The sequence below is a fragment of the Lutjanus erythropterus genome, chromosome 13, assembly GCF_056507025.1.
Source record: "Lutjanus erythropterus isolate fLutEry1 chromosome 13, fLutEry1.hap2, whole genome shotgun sequence".
NCBI classification, from domain to species: domain Eukaryota; kingdom Metazoa; phylum Chordata; class Actinopteri; order Lutjaniformes; family Lutjanidae; genus Lutjanus; species Lutjanus erythropterus.
Genome location: NC_139329.1, coordinates 37,423,441 through 37,450,437, shown reverse-complemented (window position 1 = coordinate 37,450,437; position 26,997 = coordinate 37,423,441). Strand labels below are relative to the sequence as shown.

General features: G+C 38.6%; 1 protein-coding gene across 2 annotated transcripts in view; it reads right to left on the bottom strand.

Annotated features, from left to right (window-relative positions):
- glg1a (golgi glycoprotein 1a) overlaps window positions 1–26,997 on the bottom strand; it is a 53,528-nt gene that overhangs the window by 12,125 nt on the left and 14,406 nt on the right. Inside the window, exons 2-17 of one of the 2 annotated variants that reach the window (XM_084733728.1) lie at window positions 22,634–22,663; window positions 21,128–21,214; window positions 17,628–17,843; window positions 13,882–14,085; window positions 12,550–12,621; window positions 11,856–12,042; window positions 10,409–10,623; window positions 9,969–10,090; window positions 8,335–8,436; window positions 7,942–8,095; window positions 6,041–6,082; window positions 5,184–5,408; window positions 3,373–3,435; window positions 2,454–2,567; window positions 2,031–2,119; window positions 489–606 (exon numbers count right to left, since the gene is read on the bottom strand). In XM_084733728.1, coding sequence (XP_084589854.1) covers window positions 489–606; window positions 2,031–2,119; window positions 2,454–2,567; window positions 3,373–3,435; window positions 5,184–5,408; window positions 6,041–6,082; window positions 7,942–8,095; window positions 8,335–8,436; window positions 9,969–10,090; window positions 10,409–10,623; window positions 11,856–12,042; window positions 12,550–12,621; window positions 13,882–14,085; window positions 17,628–17,843; window positions 21,128–21,214; window positions 22,634–22,663 — 2,040 coding nt within the window. The remainder of the gene's footprint in view (window positions 1–488; window positions 607–2,030; window positions 2,120–2,453; window positions 2,568–3,372; window positions 3,436–5,183; window positions 5,409–6,040; window positions 6,083–7,941; window positions 8,096–8,334; window positions 8,437–9,968; window positions 10,091–10,408; window positions 10,624–11,855; window positions 12,043–12,549; window positions 12,622–13,881; window positions 14,086–17,627; window positions 17,844–21,127; window positions 21,215–22,633; window positions 22,664–26,997) is intronic. The other variant, XM_084733729.1, reaches the window with a different exon arrangement.

The window sequence follows — 26,997 nt, the reverse complement described above, 5'->3', positions numbered from 1 at the left end:
ATACAGTAAGGATGTGTATCCAGAAACTGTACCAGTTGCTGACTGTCAATATCACTAAGATCAAACAATGCTGCTTCAATATTTATGTGACAGTTGATAAGGAAAAATGTTCAGAAAGTGAGGGCTCGCTTTACTAAATATAATGAAAAATAACTCAGGAAACAATTAAACTTACTTCTGCAGAAAGATAATGATAAAATAACCATTGAATCTTATTATGTCATGTTTTTTTGCACCAAATTATGGTGAGTGGTATCAACAAGAGTAGTGATAAGTATCAGTTTTCATAAGCAGTATCTGTATCCATCCAGTTTATAAATTTCTAAAAAAGGGTAATTTTCTTCCAGTAACATGGTTGGACTTCCTGTCTCTGGGCAGCGTCTCACAGCTTCTTCAAGGGACCGTGAGGCTCTTTGGAAACTAAACTGACCAGACGTTACGCTGGACCACTGACTGACTGTGACTGCGCTGTGTGTCGGTGAACGTACCATCTCCACCTCCTCCACCCGCAGCTGTTTACGACACTTGACGGACACTCGCTGCTCCTTGGCGTCCTGCAGGGTGTCGTTCCTCACCGTGGTGCTGAGGCAGATCACGACGTCCACCCTGAGCGACAGACAGACGAGAGGTCACACACCCGGCCGACTTAGATCTTAACGCAATATGTCAAGATCGTTTTTACACTTCACTGAAGATGGGAGAGTGTTTTGGCTTTATGACCATTTAAAACAAACCTTAAATAGATTCTCATATCAAACCAGCATCTAAATAATGTCGGTGTCTCAAATATCCAAACAAATAAAGTCGGTTCGCTGGTGACAAGTAAAGAAGGGAAGGTAAAGAACTGAAATTAGATCAGCCCTAATTAGCACAACACTCACTCTCACTTTCATTCCTTAATTAGTTTGTTGGTTGATGTGAACTGTCAACAAAACTCAAAACTTCCCGTTGTGTTTTCACATTAAAAGCCTAGCTATAAAAGGAAGGCTGCAATACTTTTAATGTGAAAATTTTAGAGGAATTGATGAGTATGATCCTTTTTGTTAAACCAGAAACGGCTGATGTATCGCTCTCGTCAAATCCACAGAAATTACAGAAATGGTAATTTAACATTGTCATCTTTATTCAAACTCAAGAGAAACAAAACAAAATGCACAAAAACGTCTTGCATTTGTCTTTCCACTGTTCCAACAATCACCAATTCTGGTTTACTCAAAATAAACCCTTAATTCAGGGTGTTAGGTGGGAAAATATCAGGAGATGAGCGAGAGGGAGGCCAGACATCAGAGCAGCAGCAGGGAGAAACAGTGTGTAAAGTTTTCACATTTAACTATGTGAATTAAGAGTTTATTTCAACCAAACCATGGTGGGTGATTGTTGGATCAATGGAATGACAAACAAAGACACTTTTGGTGAGTTTTACTTTGTTTGAATAAAGATACAGATGATTAAAAAACTGTTTCTGTTAATGAAGTCTGGTGGCTTTGAACAGAGCGTTAAATCATTTGTTCCTGGTTCAGCAAAAACAATCTTACTCTTACAAATGAATCTATTTCTGCAGGGATTCTGTCCGTAATGTTGTGAGGTACTTAGGATAACTGTCTGAGGCTGTCAATGACAAGAACAAACTTTTAGTTGGTGCACTTTGCCCATAAGGATTACATTGCAGCCAGTTTTGTGGCTGACAGCTGCAGCGGTCTCCTTCAATACAGGATCAGTTTTCAAAATTTGCTCACACCAATAGTCATTTAGACACAAAAATATGGGAAAATAGGGTCCAGGTCTAAAAATATTGAAGTTCTCCTTTAAATGACACCAAAATATATGAACTGCTGGGCGTGTTTCTAACATTCAAGAGGCCAGATTATTTTTTCTCAACCTTAAACAACCCATCACACGTTTAAATCATGCAGCCTTATTTGTAACTTGTCTACATTCAAAGGTCCACTTACTCGCTTTCAGCATAAAGAAAGTTTCCACAGCCAGTAAGTTTGGAAACACCTGTTTGTTTTTGTGTTTAAGATTCTTACTTCTTCTTGATGTTGGGGCAGAGTTTGAGGACGTCCTCCTTGCAGGCTGTCTTGAACTTGTAGGAGAAACGGAAATCTTTGATCTGAATCTGTAGACAGAAAAACAGACAAACACAGAAAGTTGATAACCACCGTCTTGACATCTGTTATCTCTGAATCGGGAAACAACTGCAAACAAAGCCTGGTTCTGGTTGAGTGCCCTTCATAGTACAGCCCTCTGATCATGTGTGGACACGTTAATATGTAGACGTTTTGACCAAAAGAAACTATGTGGAAATATATCTCATTTGTATCATAATTCATGCTGCATATTAAAGTATTCCTGAAAACATGATGATATGATGAGGTTTGTCACTCGAGACAAGCTTCTTGTTCCTGCTGAGGTGAAACATCATGAGAACACATTTTTATCAGTCTGCTCACCAGCTGGAAGTGTGTCACTCCCACCGCACACTTCTCATTCATCTCCTTCTGGTGTTTGTTCTGAACCAAACAGTCCATCAGATCACCCGTGTCGATCTGATTATCGGCTACCTCCTGACAGACACACAGACAGGCAGACAGACAGACAGATTTATTAATATTGATGATCATACCTTTTAATTTAAATTATCCAGACGAAATAATTGAATATCAGGAGATGACAATATGGACAAACTCCTTAAACCATGATATGCATTTTTACAATACGTCTTTATCAATTAATCGAGACAGTTTATGTATAAAAGAGCCAGGCGAGAATGTCTGTATTTGGTTCATATAAGAGACTTAACACCTCATAATCATGTAAAAAATGAATATTCCCATAAAGCAGTTCTACTCACTGATTAGCAGCACTGACCGCAAACATCTAATGGAACCAGACACAGTGGAATAAACAAAATGGCAAAATCTCCGTTTCTCACTGTGTGTATGGTCGTATCACTCAGCACGATTCAACATGTATGTTAATGTACAAAGTGTGCGCTGCTTTTCTGCACTGCACAAAAACAGAAGGTGCATGAGCAGAATAGACCCAGTTTAGATAAGACAGGAAGAAGAGAGACAGATTTTCAGAACACAAACTTCCTGTTTGTGTGCTCCTCACAGTCTAAAGTTTGTACATAGTGTATTAACACTTCATCAGTTCCTGTAAAACCCTGCCTGCTTTCTTCTTTTTCTGAAATATTTTTGCTTTGAAGGACAGTTTTTACAGTCTTGGCCTTCTTAACTCAGAGCAACAGTTTTCTTCTTTTGATGCAGTTGAGCCAAAAAAAATCCTAAAAAAGAAAAAATCTACAGAGACAGTTCAAAGTTGATTTAAAAAGAAGTATGAGGCAGTGAATTTCTGGTGTAGACTTACGTGGCAGTGGGCCTGGATGACGGGTTCACAGGCTCTCATCAGTAGCGCCTCGATCTGAATATCCTGAAGACAGAACAAACAGACACTGTTCACATAAACCATTCAGGACGACCAGATGAGTCAGTTTTGGTTAACCTGCTTTTATTCCATCAAGATGGTTCACAGTGTCATTTCCTTTTCTTCAACTGCACTTAATGTTCTTACTGAATTTCTCAAATTATGCTTTTTGTGATGTTTCCTACAATGCTTATGTATTATTTTAGATAATGTGCTGTCATGTGGTTGTTGATGTCTTTTAATGCTCTTTGTGCACAAGGAATTCTCTTAGAGGCAATAAAGGTTTCAGTTATTCATTCAAATAAGTCCTTTAATGCTTGGGGGGCATCTGCACAACCAAGTGGTCTATGATAAATCTGAAGGGTCACATGACCAGACATGATTTCATGCACAAAAAAAAAAATCTATATTTTTTCTGACTTGAGCCCGCTTTTTTTTTCTCATCAATTATTATCAAAAACAACTAGACAACATCGCACAGAAACAGTTATTTGTTTTGGGTAACAAGCAAAAAACAGTTAGGAACCACTGAGTTAGAGGATGATTCTGACTAACTTCCACTTTGACAATTTTTGATTAAAATCTCTTTAGTTCTCCGTAAAGAAACTTCCTAGATTGAGGATGAGGATCGAGAACTGCTTCCAAATTGTCTGATCTATTAAAATCATTAAATCTATTAAAACCATACGCCTCTGAGCTCATCAGTTCTTTTTATTAACACTGGCCATGTTTCTCTGACATTTGCACATCACAAATGATGATGTTAAACTCATGACGAAGAGGAAGGAGCCGTTCAATCATGTCTTCATTACACAAAGAATGATGACAAAAGCACTTCTTGTAATGTCTGTAAAATGATCATTTCGAGTTGGGGTAGGACAGCAACAATATTCTGAAAAATCTTTCTACACAACCTGAGCTTAACTTTCAGGAATATCATGTATTTGACCCTCTACACACTAGTGCCACTGCTTCTTCTCTGAGCAGCACGTCTGTTACTGAGGGTTAATATCCTCTGTCCTCACAGGAAGGCTTAGATTTTTTCTTTGTCTTAGAAAAACTAAATGAAAACAAACGCTGTACAAATATTCTCTCATTTTATCCACTTTAGATGATGACAGACAGACTTTTATTACAGTCAGCTCAACTAAAGTTTTATCAGGAATCAATACTTGGATAGATAAAGAACAGGACCAATAAGCACTAGTCATAATTGCATTTGTATCAGTTAAATCTCCTGGACTACTGGATAGATGCTGTTTGACTTAATTATTGTGTTTTATTAGCAGTAAATATGTTCCAGCATTAACAAACAATAGTTACCAGTCTCCCAGGCCTCGGTGCAGCAGCAACATGGGATTGTTTTGCAAAAGTGAAAACACTGACATCACAAAGGACATGAAGTCACTCCAAATCATGGAGAGATTTTCAAAATAAAACTTGGTGAAATGATTTCATTATGTGTATCAGTGTTTTTTAAACATTTTCAACGTATTTTGACAACACCGCCATAATAACAATAATTATGAGAATTTTGGTGACTATAATCATGATCGTGTTGAAGAGACCAAAGCTGTGAAACAATCCGAAATTGAATTGATCATCTCAGAAAACTAGCTAAAAAAATGCATGAGCCAAAACAAACTAGAGGAAACACTGCACAGCGGGAACATCAGGACTCCTCCTTCATGTGTTGTTGGCTGCTGAGTCAGCTAGCGTGTTGCATTATGGGTAGCAGCAGGTGTTGCGGTTACCTCTGACTCCAGCTCCGTCAGGTTTCCCACCACGTCTCTGCAGTCGGGCACCAGATCCTCCAGGTGATCCTGCAGGCACTCCAGCTCCTGCCCGGCCTCCGTCTTCTCGCTGCACCACTTCCCCAGGTCGGTCATACATCGTCTCTGGAGCTCAGGGTCCAGCTTCACGTCCAGCGCCCTCTGGTGGAGAATCCTCTGCACCTCCACCTTGCAGTCCCTTGAGAGCTGCAGGAGGACGACAACGTTAGAGAACACGAGAGAAATACTTCACTTTTATTACTAAAAAAGGCCTTAAACTGATACTCCACTCTGGATTTGTTCTATTTTTGTATTTCAAAAACAGTTTTGAAAAATGGCTGTTCAAAGTTTGGAGATTTGTAACAAAGTTTATTTAAGTAGTCAAAAAATGATATCCAATGAAAGACAGAGGCAAGACATAAAACCCAGACATTAAAAAGACCAGAAACTTGGTGTCGTAGTGACTACTTACAGGGTTAGTTGTACTACTGGAGAGTATAAAACAATATACTTGGGTGGAGTATCACTTTAAGGACAGCTAACACATGTCACACTCCTGATTTTATCAAAAAGATAATTTGCTCCAGTCGATTAATCAGCGTAACCATGTTTTCCATAATGGAGATCTGCATCGATTCTTCACATCACAGCTCAGCAGCTCACTTCACTTCAGCAATTACTCTTCAAAATCAGCCCCCAGCATGCACTGAGATACTAGATAGGAATTACAGAACACAATCACCTCCCCAACAAACCACCAGTCATCACGACAGACAGGCATGTCCAGTTTCCTGTGATTATCAATGATCACCATCAGCTCAGCAGCAGGACGTACTCACAGTCAAATCGGGGTTTTCTGCTTCAGGCGCCCCAGTGGGGAGCTACGAGAATATTCTCTGGTCAGTGAGAGAGTTCACACATTTCCTGTATGTTTACTGCAGTTTCTATTTTCTTCTACCTAACTGAAAATCTACTGGAATTAAGGGTGCTCCAATCAGGCTTTTTGGGGCTGATCACCAATCGCTGGAAGCAGTGTCAGCTAATACCGATCACTGATCATGGGGTCTATTTGAATTATTTATTTAAAGCCGCTACAAGGAGTTTTAACCATCTCTGTTCAATACTGAAACTTATATATGAGCTACATAAGCAAACAAGACCATCAACCGAAAAATTGGCTATTTCTATATAGTTATTCATAATTTCTGCCACCTGTGTTTACATTTTTACAGGCAGATATTATAGTAAAAGGGAAGCAACTTTTACTTATATAATTTTATTTTTCTGACATTATATTTTGTGGTAGAAACATTGCCACTTTTGTCCACAGGGGCTCAAAAATCAACAGAATTGTTCCTTGCAGTAGCTTTAACTATTCTTAACAACCTTGTAAGTAAGTATAAAACAATGTGAAAATTATCACAGAGATACTTTAGAACCTGATGTACAAGAAAATTTTTTTATTTTTTATTTTTTGTTTGTTATGATTTTAGCTATTAACAATTAAAATGCTGCTATGAAATAACAAGAAAGTAAGGACAAATGAGGGTCTATTTATTTCAACAAAGGAAAATCTGAAAAAAAAAACAAGAAACTTTGCCGTTTTAAAGACATTCTGTGGCCATTCAAGTACAGATTCTGAGTTGACAAGGTGCACTTGAATGAATCATGAAGTCACTGTTGTTGCCTACACACCTTTTCCTTTAATTTTTACGTTTCTACCATACCATTTGTCTGTTTTTATGATGCACAGTCTTTTACTTTGAAAACCGACCACAGGCTCTCCCTGTGTCTGACTTCCGACCTGGCTCGGTTTGCACAGTCGGCACCCCTGCTTTGCCATACCAAGTGATGTAGATTTCAGAATTTTACGTGGTACCCCTGAATGCACCATGAACTCTCTGTCCCTGAGTATGTCTCAAACTCCGACACAGACAGCGGAGGACTTAAGCGGTGCGCCCGTAAATGACACAAAAACGTGGTAAAGACTCCATGTGGGGCATAACCTTCTGAGATTTACTTGGCAAACAGAAAATCCACCTGTTTCAGACCCACAACTGCTTCATCATCTGACCAGCCGTTGTAGAGACCACCAATCAAACTATTAGATAACAACTGGTGGCTGATTAATTGGAGCACCCTTGCCTAAAATACATTTCTTATCTCTAATATGACTTACAGTTAGTACAAATATATAAAAAAGCCCTGAAGCTTAGATCAACACTTAAAGCAAAGAGATTAAAGCGTCTGTACACCCAAAGTTCACTAACACATTTTCTCACTCATTGGTAGCTATGTTAATTATCCAAATGATGATGATTTCTGCAGTTTAGATCTTAACTGCCATCTCAGTTTAGTGGAGGTGAAAAGCCTTGTGGTTCTCATTATATGCAAAATGCATTTAAAGAATTCAAAAGCAACATTTATCTTGAGAAACAATGTCCCTGAAACTTGTAAAACAATCCCCAGTATTTTCAACATTTGGAAGAAAATACTTCAGAATGAAAACTGTTGATAAAAACAACGCCTGATCCTGAATTGTGTTTGGTGTGCAGCAGCAGATCTGTCAAAACTTTAGAAGAAAAAGATCTCATCACTCTCTACAGGCAGACAACAGTCCTGGTAAATATGTAATTTGAGTGAACTGATCCCGTAAAAGAGATCAGATCAAATATCTTCCAGTGTTTGTGGTGTCATTGTGGACAGAAGTGTCCTGTGGAGAAAAGTAACAGACACTCACCCTCCGTCCCTGCTCCACAGAGCGGTAGGCGTGGCGGTACAGGCAGGAGAAAATGGCGCCGGGCGGCATCATTTCGCTGGTTTCGTTCCAGCCGTGAGTGTGGCAGAGCCGCGCAGCGTCACCCTGACATTTCTTATACAAGATGGGATCCAACCTGCGTGACAACACAGAGAAGAATGCTCTGATAAACAACTGGGTCTGTCATCATCTTCTGAAATCAAATGGAAGTACACGTCAATACTGTTCCACCTCGTTTCAAATCTCACATTGGACATTTTGCTTTCATAAGTCTCGATTGCGAAGCAGTTTATAAACTCTGTTTTAGTGAAGGTCATCGTGATTGAAGCTGCAGGTGTTTAGCCTGTGAAGGGGAGGGGGATCAGCAGGACTTACTTCCAGTCTCTAGCGATGAAATACTGCAGCTCCAGCAGTCTATGTTCACAGTCCTCCACCATCTTCTCAGTGTACAGATGCTCCATCAGACATGACAGGATCCTGCAAGAGCAGCAACACGAGCATGAGTATCTGATATTTAAAGCTTTATTTAGACTTTTACAAACATTTGCCTCATACAGAACACAGGACACAATCGGGACTTTTGGGGACGATTGCTAGTCTCTGGAAGCAGCATTGGCCAGTAAACTTTCCATTTATTCTGTAGCATTATGTATATATTTAACTGTTCTTACCAACATTATATATTACTTATACAGGTTTTCTGCAGGTCTCAAGTTAAATTTAAGACGTTTTAGGACCATTATAAATGCAATTTAAGACCTATTTCAAGTCGATCATTGCAAAAAAAAGCACAAAGGATGTGAAAACTTGGTGGCTCCAGGTTTTTCTGAATACACATGCGACTGCAATGCCTTAAAACCACAGTTCCAAATTTGAGTTTGGTGCAGCAAACTTCAAATTATTTTCAGCAGGCTTCAGCCAAACTCGAAATGTGTTGATCTCAAGCCAGGTCTCGCTTACGCTGGCACTTACCCATATTAAATGGAAGTGACCATTGTCACTTTTTCTTCTTCTAGAAGTATCTAATTTTTTAAGAAGAGAATCAAGAGGCCTAAAATTCAAAGTAGTGTATTTTAGATTTTCTGAGGAAAACCTGCCTATAAGTTACCATAGTGGTGCACCACTTTTTGATGTGCATATTCATCCATTTTCTCCACGTGCATTAATATGATTGTTGCAACCCAACTGTCACTTCTTGTGAAGCACTTTGTGCTGCCCTGTGTATGAAAGGTGCTCTGTAAAAAGTGTAAAGGTTCAAGTTCTGGAGGACCTGATAAGACATTTTTCCTAAATATTTTGAAATGAATAAGCTATTGTTATAATTAACATTCCTGGCCATTTTTTCTGAGATTTCTGAGTTTACAAGGTGCACCTGAATGCACCATGAAGTCCCTGTCCCTGTGTGTGAGTGTCAAACTCTGACACAGACAGCAGAGGACAGAAGCAGCTCGCCTTAAACGACACCAAAACGCTGTAGAGACTCTCAGCATAGTTTTTTATTACATGACTCATCTGGTGCAAACATTTACCCTCCAGTGTAACAGAGAGCCTCGTGGAAAATCAAACTGCATTTGAGGCTCGGCGGGGATTAATTTCAGACCCTGCCACTTCATCACGTTTGGCTCTTCTGATTGGCCTTCATAGAGATCACGATCAAACTATTTAGAACCAATATCAACCAATAACAACCGGTGGCTGACTGATCGGAGCATCTTTAATTATTACCATAGATTTCACATCAAATATGGAATATAAATAGAATGCAGAATTATATGAAAAAACAAAAATAAAAATACAATGAACAACTTTAAAGTCACTAAATCACTGCTTTTTTAATAATTGCAATTAAATTATATCAGACGTTTTTATTACAAGTCTATGTTATTTTGTCTAGACTGAATAAACAGACACAAAAATAAACAAAATTAAAATCATACCAGTGAAATGTGCAGACAGAGAAAATGAAGCATAAGAAATATACTATAACCCTGGGTGTCAGGAGGACTCACATGGGGTCTCCGTTGCGGATGTGTTTGCAGGCGGTCTGGATGACGGACTCACAGGCCTCGTTGAGCGCTCGGTCGATGCGGTAGTCGGCTCCAGGGTCGGCCTCCTGGATCAGAGTCTGGAGCTGTGGACGGAAGACACAACAACATCCACAAAATAAAAACAGGTTTAAAACAACTGGGAATTTGTTAACTAATCTGTTTTTCACTCCTGTTCATTTATTCCTGGAAATGACTTCTCAATGGCACAAAATCAATTAAAATGATTCCTCTCATTTGCCGGCGACCCCTAAAAATTCACTCAAAGACTCCTGTTGGTTCCCTGAACCACTGATATGGAGAACATTTGCTTCACCTTGTTGCCAACAACAAAGTAACATTTTTGGCTGCTGAAAGCCTGTTTTTGGTTCATTTTCACATGGCTAACACTGATGCTGACTCACCGCCCTCTGACAGTTGGGGTCGATGGCTCCCATGTCTCCTCGGCCGACTCTCATCAGGCAGTGCAGCGTTCGGCCTTTGCGGTGCAGACCGGAGCAGTGACCCTCGATCTCGCTCCGACAGTGCAGCACAATCTCTGGGCTCAGGGAGAAATCCTCCATGAGCATCCGCCTGTAGTCCATCATCTCACCCTGACACTCGCCACTGACCACACGACCTGAAATACACACACACACACACAAACACACACAGGAGGTTAAAATATAAAATATGGAGTTAGTAATGATTTCTAGAAGTTTTCTCATATAATTTTTAAAAAATGTTCAAAAAACAAAAACCTGCATTTAAAAACTGTGTTCTTTACCTTCTTAAAAATCTTCATATGGAGATAAATTGTTACAGATTTCTCTAATAATAAATTCTTTTGTTCTTCTTTTCTTTCTTTTTTTGTTCTCTTATGACTAAAGCTGCCTTTCCCTACCTTTATAAGCAAATAAGACCAATCAGAGAGAAGATCGGATGTTTCTATATAGTTGTTCATAATGCATTTACCGCCTGCAACTGGGTCGGATTCTGTGTGAAATCGGATGAAACAAGCCTGTGTTTATATTTTCCTCAGACAGAGTTACAGTTATTATTACATTACAGCCAGTTAAAAGGAGGCAGGAAGAGATTTTTATTAAGATAATTTTATTTTTGACATTATATTTTGTGGTTATTAAGGTGGAAACTAGGGTTGGGTGATGTCTATCAAAGTGGCTGATTGTGAAACATCACGATGGATGATGACATTTGTATATACATTCTTTTATACTTTTTATATGTATTCATTTTGGATATTAATTACAGTTCATTATATTGTTTTTCCTTTTGTAAATCAAGTGAAAGGTTCTAATATAATAAATCCATCCTTCATTTTTGCACTCTCTGGCTCTAACTCATGAAAATACATATTCATCAGGTGTAAGGCAGTTTAACATCACAATGGTAGAGGGCTCAGTGTTCAATGACGCTCAGGTATCACGAGGGACAGTGGTATCATCCATCAGTCCATCTCCTGTGGAAAAACTACCACTTTCCTCCAAATTCAACAAAATATGAAAGTTCCTTGCAGTAGCTTTAAATCATGAGAACCTGGCTGTCTTCTTGGCTGCAATCAAGCAAGCAGCATTAAGACAAGCTTGTTGCTTCTTTTTCTCCATTATCCTCATTTTGAGCAGAAGACCCTTTTCTCTTTTTTTACTCTTGACTAGACTGAATCCACACTGACAGACATGTAGGAGGTTCATTGTGTTGCTGACACGTCAATAAATTAGTGAGAGCAAACCAGCCACAGACAGATAATTCAGCTAATAGCAGCCTCTCACTGTCAGTTGAGGAAACAGATTAGTGTGCAGGAAAGAGACTGACTGACAGGCAGGGGATCCACTGTGAGGCAGAGTTGTTTACCTCGATGCACAGCAGACTCCAGACAGAGCAGCAGGTAGGACAGGCGGGCCTCTCTGGCTCGGGGCATGTTGGCGTCGGCGCTGCAGCGGTACTTCCTCAGGTCCGACTTGCAGGCTTTGGCCAGCGAGTAGCTCACCTTGTAGTCCTGAGCGATCAGCTTCTGCCTGGTGGTCAACGCCTCGCGGCACTGAGGATACATACACAGCCCCCATCAGCAACACAACAGACTGTGGTAGTCAAGTTTTAACCTGGTTTCTACTCCAAGTGGCAGAATGCCAGATAATCACGAGCATGACTGCAACTAAATTATCTTCACAATTTATCGATTTGTTTTTTAGTCTATAAAACGTCAAAAAATGTGAGAAAAGCTCATTGCAATTTCCAAGGGCCGAAAGTGACGTCTAATTGCTTTTTTTGTCCAATCAATAGTCCAAAAACCCAAAGACTCTTCATTTACTGTCATGAACGAAGAAAAAAAGAAAAGCAACAAATTCTCACACGTAAGAAGCTGGAAATAGCAAATATTTGGCATGTTTGCTTGAAAAATGACTGAAACGATTAACTATTTGCGCATCAAAGCCATGTATTTTTCAAACTTTTCCCTGGAGATGCTCAAGTAAATGTTCCAGACTTCTCCAGACCCACGTAGTGAAAATACAAACATAATCCTCTTGAAGATGAAAACAGCACTCACCCTCTCAGACATCGCCTCCTCAAACTTGTGATTGAAGAGACATTTGTAAACTCGTCCCTCCCCTGCCAGCGTCTGGAGGAAAAAAGAGAGACAACAAAAAACAAAACAAAATCAAAACAGTCTGTCAACAGTAGAAAGATTTCCATTATCTGTTTTCATTATTCCATCAGCCAAAAATTCAGAAACATGTTTTCAGAGATGCACCGATTGCAATTTTCTTGGCCAATTCAGATTTCTGATTTCTTAAAGTCTGACCTGCCAATTCCAATTTTCAGTCTAAAAACTATAATTGACAGCATACACAAACATGTTTGTGACTCTTCTTTCATGAAAAATAAAAATTATATGTTCATAATAGAACATTGACTTTTAAATAACTTTTATATTTCTCCAAAAGTGCTCCAGGTACTGCCAGGCCTTGGTTTCTTTTCCTCTTTTCTCTCTACCTCTCCACCTTTTACTTTTTCCAACCTTTCTTCTCTCCTCTCAGCTTTTCTCACATTTTCTGCTCATGACTTCTCCTATATTTTTCCCTCTCTTAAAGGCTGCATTACAGTAAAGTGATGTAATTTTCTGAACTTACTGAACTCACCCTGGGTGTTCTATTATTTACCTTCACCCACTTAGTCATTTTATCCACCAGGGCCTGACTGATACTGGATTTTTGGGGCCGTTGCACACAATGATCTCTCAAATGTGGGCAGAGGATATGTAACTGTGACAGGATACTTCACAACAACTATGTTTACAACATCTATTAAAGATGGATGAAATCTTATTTAGCTTTTATTTAGTTATTTAGACATTGAAACAGTGCTTTAAATTTGTACAAAATTACCTGACTGGTTTTATGGAGGCACTAAAACAGAAGGTAAAACTTTCCACTGCTGAAAGGCCATGAATGCAACATAAATGGTCACTGATTAGCCTAAGTCATGCCTGCGCCATTAACGTGAAATGTTAATAATTAGAGGAGATTTTCTTCTGCTGCTACGCTGTGTTAATGTGACAGCACCACAGGTATACAGGTTTGTTCAAGGCTATCCTGCAGCTTTCATGAAGCTGAATTTAACATGGACAATTTAAAGACCTACATCATAACAAAGCAGATGAAACTGACGCATCTCTTCATTTAAACACCTGCTGAAAATCACAAAAATATAAAAAGGGACAGAATAGAAGAAGCATAGCAGGAAAAATGTGCCTAAAGTAAATGAAATACATTAGCATTAATCAGAACAGAAAGGATGCAGAGAGCAATTTCTGGGATTAAGAAAATAAAAGCTCAATCTAACATAAACAGCTGCTTTACAAAGTCTACTAAATCCTCACGTTTTCACAGAAGCGTTCTCGGTCGTCACGGCAGGCGAAGTACAGGTAGCGGTCCAGGTGGAAGTCGTCTGATGAGAGCTCGGCGACTCTCATGATGGACTTTTTGCAGTCCTCCTTGATGGCGTGCGCCCCCGGCTGCTCCTCAGCCTCCCGCACCAAACCTTTCTCCAGACAGGCGATGACCTCGCCTTGAGAGTGGATGTCCTGCACACAGAGGAAACGTCACACAGTTACAGACGGTCAAATCAGGGTCAGAGTCATTCTGCTCTCGTATGATAAGGAACACCTGAAGAGAGATCAATATTACTTGATTGTTTTAATAATTTTTTTGTTAACTTCATTCAAATCAATCCATTCTTTTAAAACCCTTTATTTCAGAGATTTTATAACCATTTGTAGGATCATTTGTCATCATTTGTAGACACGCACAATATGCAGATTTTTGCCGATGTTGGAGTAAAAAGGCATCAGTGTGTGCTGGTCATCAGGCACTGCAGCATGTCTAGTTACGACATCAATATCACAGCAGCTTTTTGTCCTTTTGCTTCAAGAGACCTTTTTTTCCCTGCCTGGATGGCATTTCTTTGAGAGGCTTATGAAAAAGGGTCAGTTCACGCAGATTCAATAAGAACACCCCCACAAGGCTTCCAGAAACTGCATCAGAATCCAGTAACAGTGTCCCTGTTATTTTGGAAAAGAATGGACTGACGATGGGTTTCATTTGGGTTCATATCTTCAGTTCAAGACAGTCCCAACAAAAACTCCCAACTTTTATCCGTGGATCATCTGTGATTTGCCTGCTGTGCCAAATGTGCACTGAACCTTGAGTCCTAAAACAGGATATCAACCGAGCCATGACTTCTGTCTACCGTTACACCCCTACTGTCAACACACTCATTAAGTCAACATGTCAGCGTGTTGCTGCAGGTTATTGGGTAGGATGTTACCATCTGTCATATTGCCTGATGAATACAACACAAACACCTTGCAAATGTGTGTAGTAATGCAACGATAAAGCAGAACGCCATTAAGAAGGTTCCCTTTTTTTAATTTCCATTGAAAACAAACACTTAAAACATGAGTCATCCTTTTCTTATCGAGGTAGAAGTGAAGTGAAATCCAAAGCACTCAGCACTTCTTTTGGGGGAAAATGAACAAATATAATGTATGTTTTTTCAATTCATTTTAAGAACACTGCCAAATGTTCCCAATCTGAAAGTAATGACTGTGTAGATTAGAACATCACTAATCCCACGTACAGTGAGGTTTCCTTTCTCCCCATAAATCATTCTGTCAGAGTGTGTCTTGTATTTTTTTCAGTGTGGTGAGAGACGACAGCTCTGCCGGAGTAAACATGGTCAGTCTAATCTCCACTCCGAGCAGCTCCCAACACTGAAATGAGCCGCCATGACAAATTTCTGATAATGAAACCAACTCCGCTCCCGCTGACAAATAAATAATTTGCTCCGAGTTATAATTGTGCCGTCGTGATATCCCATAATAACTGCGTGTCAAACAGGCTTATGAGGTTCAGCTTGGCTCAGCAGCAGGAAAACACGTTCAGAGAAGATCGATTCGTCCTGCTCGCTGACAAACTGCTGTCAAACTTCTCTTTTCTCAGTCCAGCTGAGTCACACTTTGAACACAGTTTCTGAGTGGAAGCAGTGTTGAAGGTTCGTAAGACCCACCACAAAATCTGGGAAAATTCAAGCTGTCTGGCAAATGTGCAAACACTATTAACAACTTTCACATATACAGTTAAGTCTTCTTTTTACCTCTCTGCAGCACCGGATTTCAAAATAAAGTGGGAAGCAATGACTGTATCCCCAACTTGTGGAAGCTCAGAGGCTTTCTTTTGCCTCGACATTATCGCATACTGCGCTGATCGAAGTGTGCGCAAAGTGAATGCGCAATGCAACCAAACCTGTTGCCCTGCATGAGAGAGACCCTGATACACGTTTGTTCATGTTAGACATAGAAACACTGATAAAAGTCAAATCATTTCTTCTGTTAGTAGAAGGTAATGTTGTCAAAAGTATTGACACGTGAACATCACGTGTAGAACGATTCAAAATCTGTTAACTGGATTATCATAAGTGCCAAAGCTATAAAAAAAAATCATCTAAAGGCTCATTCAAGACTTCAGTTCAGTTCAGTATTTATTGTCCTGCCTGAACCTCGGCTTGAAGCAAACTCAGACCAGACTGTGTATAGGGTTTAAATAAAAAAAAAAAAAAAAATGTATATATATATATATATATATATATGTATATATATATATATATATATATATATATATATATATATATATATATGTATATATATATATATATATATATATATATATATATATATATATATATATATATATATATATATATATGTATATATATATATATATATATATGTATATATATATATGTATATATATATATATATATATATATATATAATAAAAAATTAAGTTTTGTTTACTTTTTGTTGTGGTATCGAAAGAGGTATAAAGCATCTTTATTTTAATACTAGTTAAGTATCAAACTTTAAAGTTCTGGTACTGTAATGCCCTGTGGGACATCTTGTAATATCACATCAGCCGATGATTCCTACTTGTATCTTGTGTTTCACATGTGGTTTGCTGAGTTCATCGGTGCAAAGAGTAATAGAGGTGAAGTAATTGATACTAAATCTATATGTTTTTAATTGAAGTACTCCTTTCAGCAGATATATTCCACCTGATGACCCAGAATGAGCTGTGATGGTACAATAAAGGTGTGAGGTGGAAGTTTTTTTGTGTGTTTTTATTCTATAAATCCTAACTGATTAGCTTAATATTTTAATGCACACAATTTGGTTTTGGTCTAAGTAGGCAAAGCTGGCAGTTTGATTCAGTTCCTTGCAGGGCTGACCTGAATGCTTTGAAGCATCGACCACTGCCAAGGTAATCGACCAAAACAAGCAATAGAAGCAAAAAAAAAAAAAAGATAAAAAGTGAGAAATGAAGCGCTTTGATGGTGTTAAATTAGTCTCAAACTCTGAGCACATAAAAAACAGTTATATGCCCATGATATAGGCCACAAAACAGTATGCACCAGTGCTTTAAAGATGCTAGAATTTGTCATTTTGATAGAATGTACTGTGTGGGCGCTGCAACAGTGTGAGTGTCAACTCGCTGCTGTAGAGAGTCAAGAGCAAGAAAGTACAGCTGGTAACAGAATATCTATACTGCAAGAAAAATGAGTAATGAAAACTTTTCAAATATTTAGTATGTACATTTCCATATTTTTGACAACACTAGTATACACCAGCAGAAATGCATCCTGACAGGAAGCATTTCTGCTCTGTTGCACAAAAGGGTTTGTGCGAGCAGGGTTGTGACAAGCGCTCGCCTGACCCTCCCTATGTAATGGCAACTGCTCAACAGTCGCTTGTCTGTCAAGTTGACTTTGGAGGCAGAGATGGAACACACAGTGGCCGTCCTCATCTCTCATTAGACTCATAATTAGAATTGTATTCATTATTTTACCAAAAAGACATAAATGTTTTTGGTGGCCTGATATGACAAATAGAAAACTGCTATTTGCTTACTTTTCTTACTAAAATAATGTGACTGGAATCAGAGGCACGACTCGACAGGAACTAAAATAAATTAACAGAATCAAGTCAAACCTGAAGAGCACCTCGCCCAAATCAGTGTGACAGTAAACGCAGTAACCATAGTAACCAGCTGTTAGTTTTTTGAGTCTCACCTTCTCTCCGGTGCTGATGCTGCCGCAGCGCAGAGCATTGATGTCCTCGCGACACTTGTCCATGAAGCCGCAGATCAGCCGGTAGTCGCTGAAGATGATGCTGGTCATCTTGGTGATGTACTGGTTGCACTGGTAGTCGCTGATGTTGCCACGGTGATCAACCAGGCAGGACACCAGGTAGCCCTTCCCCAGCTCCTCGGCGGCACATTCTTTAATCTGAGCGAAGAGCACAGCGAGCGTCAAGAACTGAAAACATGTTGACTTGCCTTGTATTGTATTGAATTGAGTTGTATTGAAATGTGATATTAAAAGAAAAATTACTTGTAGATAAAGCTGATCTTTCAACAAATATTTGGGATATTTGGGATTGACAAGCCAGCACTTGGAAAACTGTTGGACAATGTTCCAGCGCCACAAAAGGAAGTAAAGTACCCAGTATATCTAATAAAATAGTATTATATTATTTTTCCCCACAGATTTTTAGTCTCTTTTAGAAATAAGTTTTATAATTTAATTTTCACTGTGTTTGGGCAGCCTTGTTTATTCGCCATGTCCATGGAAGTGACAATGAAAGCAGCCATAAAAGGTTTTACTTTTCTGATAACAACCTCACTGCAGAACTCATAACAGTTCAGACAAGCTTAATATGTTGTTATATGTTCTGTTATGTTTATATGCAATTCAAAGGTTGTTGCATTTTCTCCATTTTGGACATGGATGTCTGGATTAGACACAGTTATGAAGCAGGTGGGACAGAGCTGTTCAGCAGGCTGTGACATACAGGCGTAGCAACAGCTCTGCAAAGGACTGCATGTTCAGTCTGACACTTAAATGATCTATTTGTTTCTATTTATTTTATAAATTTTAAACTTACATTTTCCTGTACTTATTCAAACTTGGAAATTACTAAAATCAAATTCCACACTTTTGCATACTGCGTAGGGACCCTGAATGAGGCCAAACTTCAAACTTCAACAAGCGCCGACTGTTTCCCAGTGACACGGCTCATTATGTTTGTTAGTATCAGGTATAAACAGGGCCGGAGGGAAACTGCAGAGATGGGTAATAAGTCTCTGCGGGTTCATCACAACCAGCGACAACTTTCACACTTTAACCACTTTCCTATTTCCCTGTTTCTTAGCGCTGCCTACATGTTATCAAAGTTGTGAAGAGGTTTCCTGATTAGCATTTTGTCTATTTGAATCTGTTTTCATTGAAGGGCATGAAGCTCTCACTGCACAAAGCAATTCATTCATGTCTTACAAACAAAAAGGCTGAGCTACTATCATGCAATCTATGAAGGAAATGAAGCAACACATGCTTCATTTAAAAAAAAAAAAATCATTTTATGTTTTTATTGCTTGATTACTACTATAAAGACACAATTACATATGAAGACTGCCAGTGGTTGGGAGGAGGATATACTGAGACTAATAAAACGTGGTGAGCTCATGTTTTTGAATGGAAAACAGCTCCAGGAACTTTCATCATTTTCTGAGGCTTTTTAAAAACAAACTGCAGCTTGATGGCTGATACAGACACTTCAAACTGTTAAAGATTAACATCTTCCTGTACATTAGAATCCGGTGTGTACTACAAGTAATATATTTCCATTTCCTACAGTTGTCAGAGGTTTGGTGATTGCCTGATAAAGTTAGTCTGTGAATTAATTATTAAAATGAGCCACAATCAATCAGATAATAACATCATTTACTTGACATAAATTTATAAAGCAGGTTGAAATGAACAGACTATAGATTCTAACTGGATAAAGGTTTTATTTAAAGCTACTTGAATCCAAAATCAAGATGTACATAATATCAAGCATCTAGCATTACAAATTATTTTTAATTCAAATTCAAACCATGTACTGCCCTGATATCGGGTTTGAATTGGGCGTGCTTATGGTCGGACAGTTTTTACAAAAATTACACAATTACTCAGACAAAATAAATTTAAAAAAATCCACTTCAGTTGTTCCACCAAACAGATGGAACAAAACTTCGCCGCCCCCAGACGACTAATGTGCCTTTTCAACAACGGGGAGCTGAGGGCGTTACAAGGTTTCTACAAGTTTCAACAAGTTACATTTAAGACTTTTTAAGACCTTGGTGAAGGTAATTTATTGTAATTTCACATCCATACTAGTAAAAATATACATGCACAGTTTGTTTAATTCTTGCAGCATGATCAATATTTTTTCCCCAAAACACATTTAAAAGTGAGACTCAAGTTAAATCCAACTTTATAAACGTAACGTTAACTTTTCAAGACCTGTTGAAATCATAATTAAGACATTTTAAGGCCTAAAATTCAGATTATTTAATTTTTGACTTTCTAAGGACCTGCAGAAACACTGCGTTATATCACTCCAGACTCCTTCGATAAAACCAGTAATTTTACCTCACAGAACACAGGAGTCTGATCTACTGCTGCCTCAATCTGCAGCAAGTGACATTAGTTAGAATCCAAAACACCAAAGTCTTCCCGAGTTTTTTGAGGTAAAATGACTGTTTTGTCAAGGTGGTGGCTTTAAAATGAAAACAGTGGGAGTTTCAGTCTGTCTGTTTTCAGCCAGTCTGTCTGACGACAAGGTAAAGTGGTGAAAATGTTCTAAATATAGCTTACACTTAAAATGATATTGACTTTTTTTTTTAAGGTGTCTAAAATACATTTGGTCCATTAAAATGTGATCTGCCATGCTTGCAGTCTTGAGAAACAGTCTAAACAGTAAAATGAACTGTTTTTCTAAACTAGGTTTTCTGTTTTCACACATCTGTGGACGTTAATGAGACTCTCAACTTTGATAACATAAATACATGTTTACCACTTCAGGCCAAATTTCCAGGGGCTTTGAGCACTCAGTTTTTTTCTGTTAATAAGCTTCTCGAAAGATAATATTTCTGCTAAATCTCTTTTTTTGCTGTGAGGAATCAAAATGATGTTCCAAACATTTCTGTGAGCGGTGATGAAGAGGAGCGTGATTGTCAGGCTACTACAGCAGCTGTGTGACAACAAGGGCTGCAACTAACTATTATTTTCATTGTCATCTATTTTCTTGATTAATTGATTAGTGGTTTGGTCCAGAAAATGTCAGAAAATAGTGAAAAACATCAATCAGTGTTTCCAAAACACTCAAAATGTCTTGTGTTGTCCACAACCCAAAAACATTCAGTTTACTGTCATAGAGGAGTAAAGCAACCAGAAAAGAGAAGCTGAAATCAGAGAATTAGGACTTTCTTACTCAAACCAATTAACTGATTATGAAAATAGTTGGCGACTAATTTAATAGTTGACAATTAATCACTACAGCTCTTGTGACGAAAAACAAGGAGACTGGTAGAGTGAGGTGAGAAAACATGGATGAGCTTGCAGATGATTCTTTCACGATCAACTCTGAACACTGCCCTCCAAAAACACATCTGTCTGAAATTAAACAAGTTGACCAGTGAGCTCTGGGGGCTGAAATATTAGTCCCACGTTTAGTTTTAGCGACTGACCTCAGAGATGGTGGTCTTGCAGACCTCCACGGCTACAGACTCAAACTTTGGGTCGGTGGTCAGGTTCAGTTTGTAGTTCCACAGCAGCTGGAGGAGAGAAGACAAATAAAAACATCTGGATTACACACATGTGTACACACACACACACACACACACACACACACACACACACACACACACACACACACACACACACACACACACACACACACACACACAGTATACAGATACTGGCAGAGTCTAACTAACTGGATCATCATGCTGCTAGTGTCTGTCTCTGTTTGCATTACTAAGACCTTAGTTTGGAAAATTTCACAGGCTGGTTACAAGACACAAACAAATATATTCAAGAGATCAATTATTTTCTGTTTTACATTTCTACTGTGGGTGTATTTGTTTTAACTTTACTTTTTCTGATTGTGTCAAACACCCCTGACTATATCAACTGTGATTTAAGGCAGTAAAAATGAAACGTGAAATAAAATGAAATAACCACAAACAAAAAAATAAGTGCAAATAAATAGTACATATACCCATAAACTCAGTGAATTGAATTCTGCTTAAAATATGTTGACACACTGATGTTCCTATTTTGGTTTTTATCCTAATTAATAGAAAAATGAAAAAAAAAAAATATGATAACAATAATAATAATAATAATAATAATAAAAATAATAATTATAATAAATTCTAACCTCCATCAACACTTTCTTTGATCATAAATTTTAATTTGTGCACTTAAAATCTGTTGCCTCGGCCTTCATGCCCCTTATTCTTCCTACCGATAACTCTAAAGCAGGTGGGTTATAAACTGCTAAAAGCCAGTGATACAATAAAGTATAAAACAAAGTTTTACACTTTTGATACCACTGAACAACTTAGCTTTTTTTGTCGTGGCAGATGCTGTGTCATCCCATCTTTTTTAAACTAAATATACAGCGCAGTACGTTCACTTTTTGTCCCCAGTCTACTGTGGGTTTCTGGCAACTACATACAGCAGAAGGTAACAGAGTTTGATGAACACAGCCAGTTAATGCAAGATGGTCCAAATGTTCAGTTCAGCTCTCAGCAAACACAGATTTGATTTAAGTGCCAAACAAGTCTAGACATCAACTGTCAGTTCAAACTGGGCTAAATTTGGTTGTAAAGTGAAGTTGTTTAGAGATCTAGGTTACATATTTGAACAACAGTTAAATAACAAAACGTGCTTCAGGTTAAAATACAGTCACTTATATGCACCTATATCGGTATATCGGTACTTAACTCTGTGTTTAACATCTGTATGTTTAAGATTTCAATTGCAAATACAGATAAAAAGACATTCTTAAAATGAATAAAACAAAATTTGATTGATAATATCTTCAGTGCAAAATAAAAAAAAAATCATGATTTATGAAAACTAAAAAGACCAATATAAATAAAACTACATATCTGGTCTGCACATGAACACTTAGGATAACATGTTGCATGCTGGGAAGTGGTGTTTTAGGGAGTGAAGATACTTACATGGTTGCATTCAGCAGCAATCTCTGTTTCCTGAAAGAGAAAGAGAGAAAGGAGAGGTGAGATAACTTTAGATTTAAGGTCGTTTCTCTAGAGATTTGTATCTTTATGAGGTCAATTAAGAGGAGCAACTACTTGAGATTTAAGACTAAATATGTCAGAATGGTTCGACCACACTGCCATTTCTCATGACTGTAAGAAATGTGGCCTTTGCCTAAAGTTTGAGGACACAATCAGTGTAACCTTTACAACCGGTAACATCCTATAATCCACTGCAAACCAGTAGTGTAAAGCAGGTACCATACTTATTAGTAGCCAAATCCTCAAGTGTCCACACTGCATTGTTCATGATTACTCATTAATCGCCATTAGAAATTGAAAAAAATCATTAACCAACAATATATGTTTTGTGTACCACTTCTCTGGAGCTCAGGTTTTCTTCACGATTTTGTTTGTTTGGCTTGTTAGTTCAGAAATGACAGCTACTGTTCCCCATTTGATATTGTCTTGTTTGGAAAAAGGAAAAAAAATATTAAATACTAATTTCAACCTGTGGACTTGTCTACGCAGCCACTGAGCCACTACTGTAGACGTCAGAACAGAACTATGAAGCCTTCATGAACAGTTAACCAGTCATGGTTACCAACTATAGAGGGAAGAGAAGCAGTTTTGGCCCACTGACCCTCAGCAGGACACACCTTCATAGGTGGCCTCCTCCAAATGAGGCGGCCCCTGACTCAGAAAACAGGTTCTGGGGCCAAAGTGAGGCCACATAGTTATTTTCCTGCTGTGCTGCGTTGACCTGAAGTGACCTGCCTGACTTCCTGCTTCCACCAGCAGCCAAACGCCTGCAGACCAACAGCCACCCCTGTCCTTTAAACCAGAGAAAAGAACGAAATCACTCCCAGTGGAGGACCAGCTCTCTCTCTCTCTCTGTGTGTGTGTGTGTGTGTGTGTGTGTGTGTGTGTGTGTGTGTGTGTCCCTTTGAAAGCACAGCTCTGCAGATGGCCGAAGAGTTTCTGACTGTTTACCACATGGCAGCCTCACCGCGAGCCAGGAATAGGTTGCCTGTGTGTGTTTGAATATTCATGTGTGTGTGTGTGTGTGTGTTCTATTTACAGTCAAGTGTCACAATGCTCTTCACACAGACAGTAAATGCTGTGCGGTGGTGGTGGTGTTGGTGTTGGTGGGTGGGTGGGGTGGGGTGGTGGGTTCTCAGCCTGGTTGTACTGAAGAGGAGGACGGTACAGTGGGTAGAGCGCTGACAGATGTTATAAACAGCACAGAGCTAACTCAGTGGTCAACTGGGGTGGAAAAATAAATAAGTGGTCCTGGAAATGTGACCCAGACTGACCCAGCACCACCGACACACCCACCAACAGAACAGCAAAGTAGAACTAACTCAGGTAGAGCCCTCATTTAGGAAGCATTGGGGCATATATGAATACTTCAGCAGGGATCTCGACATGAAACAGCTTCTTTATGTTATTTAACTGGGTGGTTTTTGTTACGTATATAGACACTGATTTCTTTTCAGAAATACTCCACATTATTATTAATAGAGTTTTATCAAAACAATCACTTTTAATTATGAGAAAAAGATATTTTTATAGCCTAAAGCCAATAACCCTACAGTCCAGAACACTGAGCTTAACCTAGAAGACACATAAAGTCTCATGTTTTGTGGTCTGAACACCTAGAGTGATCATTTTCACAGGTTTTCACACAAAAGAAAAAAGTCCTCGTCGTAGTTCAGTACTAAAATTCTGACAAAATGCAATAAGTGAACTGGTGATCACACTGGGAAACTGTAGGAAAAATGGCGTCAGAGTTCGGTGTGGGTCAGCAGTGGTTTAGCAGACTTTGCTTCCATTCAGCACCAGAGCTCAGAGCATCAGAAGGATGAGCAGCACAAAAACATGAAGAAACCCTTTAATGTTTGTTACATTTAGGTTTGCAGTTAACTGATTTTGAGACATCCTGCTATGCTTTTAACATACGTAATGCAAGTACAAAGCAGAGACACTTAAGAGTTAGATAGCTAGTCTGACAATAGAGAAATCACCATTATCTCACTGTATTTACTGTCAGGTAACAAAACTGTGACTGATACAAGGTTTTCTAACAAACCTAAGCTGATTTTATACTTTTGTTAAGACATGCATCCTGCCAAACATAGAGAATACAGTTTGTTCCCATATTTACAGCCTTGATTCTTCTGTTTATGGAGGCTCAACCTGTAATTCTGGTGCTTCAGACAGGCACCTGAAAGCAGCTTCACGTTTGTTAGCAGAGTCAACACGTCATTCTGTCAGTGTCAGCACAGTGTATGAAAGGCAGAACATACCAAAGAAAAGCTGATGGAGGGGTGTTAACCTGGATGGAGCCGGCCAGTCTGATGCTGGATCAAACAGCATTGGACATTTGTTTTATTTACTTTGTTTCTGGACCGACGCGCTGGGGAAAACCCCACCTCTGCACACACTCAGTCCACCTCTGGACTTAACAGCCAAACACCACATCACACTGCTGCAGAGCACAATGTGACTCATGTGGGCGTCTTATCCAGCTCTATCAGGGGATCTGCACGTTCAGAAAGCCAAAACTTGTCATCAACTGGATCCTACACTGATTTAAAATCCAAAATAAATAAATATTATCTGTTCAGGTGAATTGGATAACAAGACTTGGCTGTTGTATCATAAGTGTGTTTATATGCATGTCAAACTCACTGTGACCAGCTGTTTGAGCAGTGATCTCTCACAACAGGAGAGAATAAAACCAATACAGCTGACACACCCGCTCACATACTTTAGTCACACTGAAACATTCAGGCTCTTTGTTTGCCGACGCTCCTGCTCCTTCTCCACTTGCTGAAAGTGAAAACTGTGAAAACCTCCATCTCGTTTAATAGCTGCTGCAGCTAAATTAGACTTAATCAGCTCTCCTCATTTTGTCTTGGGAAAACCGGCATGAGGTTGAGCTATAATTGGAAGTGGGTGAGAGAAAGAGATGGAGAGAGAAAATGACACATGAAGTGACAGAAAGAGGAGAGAATCCAGAGGGAAACCAGCCATTTCCAACACCTTCTGAGTCATGAAGCACGGGGCTCTGCAGCTGTGTGTTTAGTTCACACAATCCTAATCTTAATCAATGCTTCTAGAACCCTGTTCTCTAAAGCTGACGGCAATAATTAACTGAACCTATATCTAATGGAAACCTTCAGAATTAAATATAATTTGACATACAAATTATTTGGACCAGCTGACTCACTCACACTACATAAACCCGAGGACACAGCATGCCACCCTGTCTTTATTTTGTACCTGTAATAGTGTTGCCAAAAGTATCACTATATATATATACATATTTTTCACAGTATCGACACGCCTGCATCAGCCGCACTTTCTTGCTCTTTGACACACACCACATCTCCTCTCACTTACAGTGCTGTCTTCTTCTCGTCACTTGTCTCTTTTTCTATATCAGTTGTTATGTTACAGCCTTGTGAAGTTTATCTTTTAATAAAAACCTAAAAATCTGATGCCCTCACTGTCAGATCAATTTTTCCCTGTGGTACTAAATTTATTATCAAATCTCTATTTTTCAAAGTATTGTATTTAAATTAGAAATTCCTGTATGTTAACAACACTAACCTGAATTATCTGAATAATCTACATTAGCAGCTGCCAGTTATTTTATTGATTTATCGCTGTTTGGTTTATAAGAATGTCAGAAAACAATCAAAAATGTCCATCACGATTTCATGAATCCCAGGTAATATCTTCATTTTTTCTGGGCAAACAAACCACACCAAACCACAAAATATTCAGAAGACATAAAAAGTTTTTTTTTTCCATTTTTGCTTAGGTTATGTCAAAATGGTTGCAAATTACATTTTCTATCAGTTAATCAACAGAAAACTGTCTGAAATTGTTTTAGCTCTGAATGTAGGGCTGTGGAAAACGATCATTTTAATAATCGATTATTCCACCCGTTACTTTCTTCAATGATCAATTATTGTTTAGTACATAAAATGTAAGGCTAATCTGAATGTCATTTTTTTAACATCCAAAGCTTCTATTGATGTTTTTGAATGAAGCTTCAAATGACTGTCATCATATTTTATGACACCATCACCCTCAAAGAAAAAAAAAATCTTCAATTTGAATAAAGTGATTCAAGTTAGTCTCTAGTTATAGAAGTAAAATTTATGATGCTGTTAGACTGTTGCTAAAGTTAATACTGGTGCATCCCTCCCTTTGTCTGTGGAAAGTGGGAGAGCAGACTTGTTTTTTTTTACCGCAGTGAAAATGTTTTTGAAAGGCAAAATGCTAACAAATACAGATTGAAGCAGAATATTTCA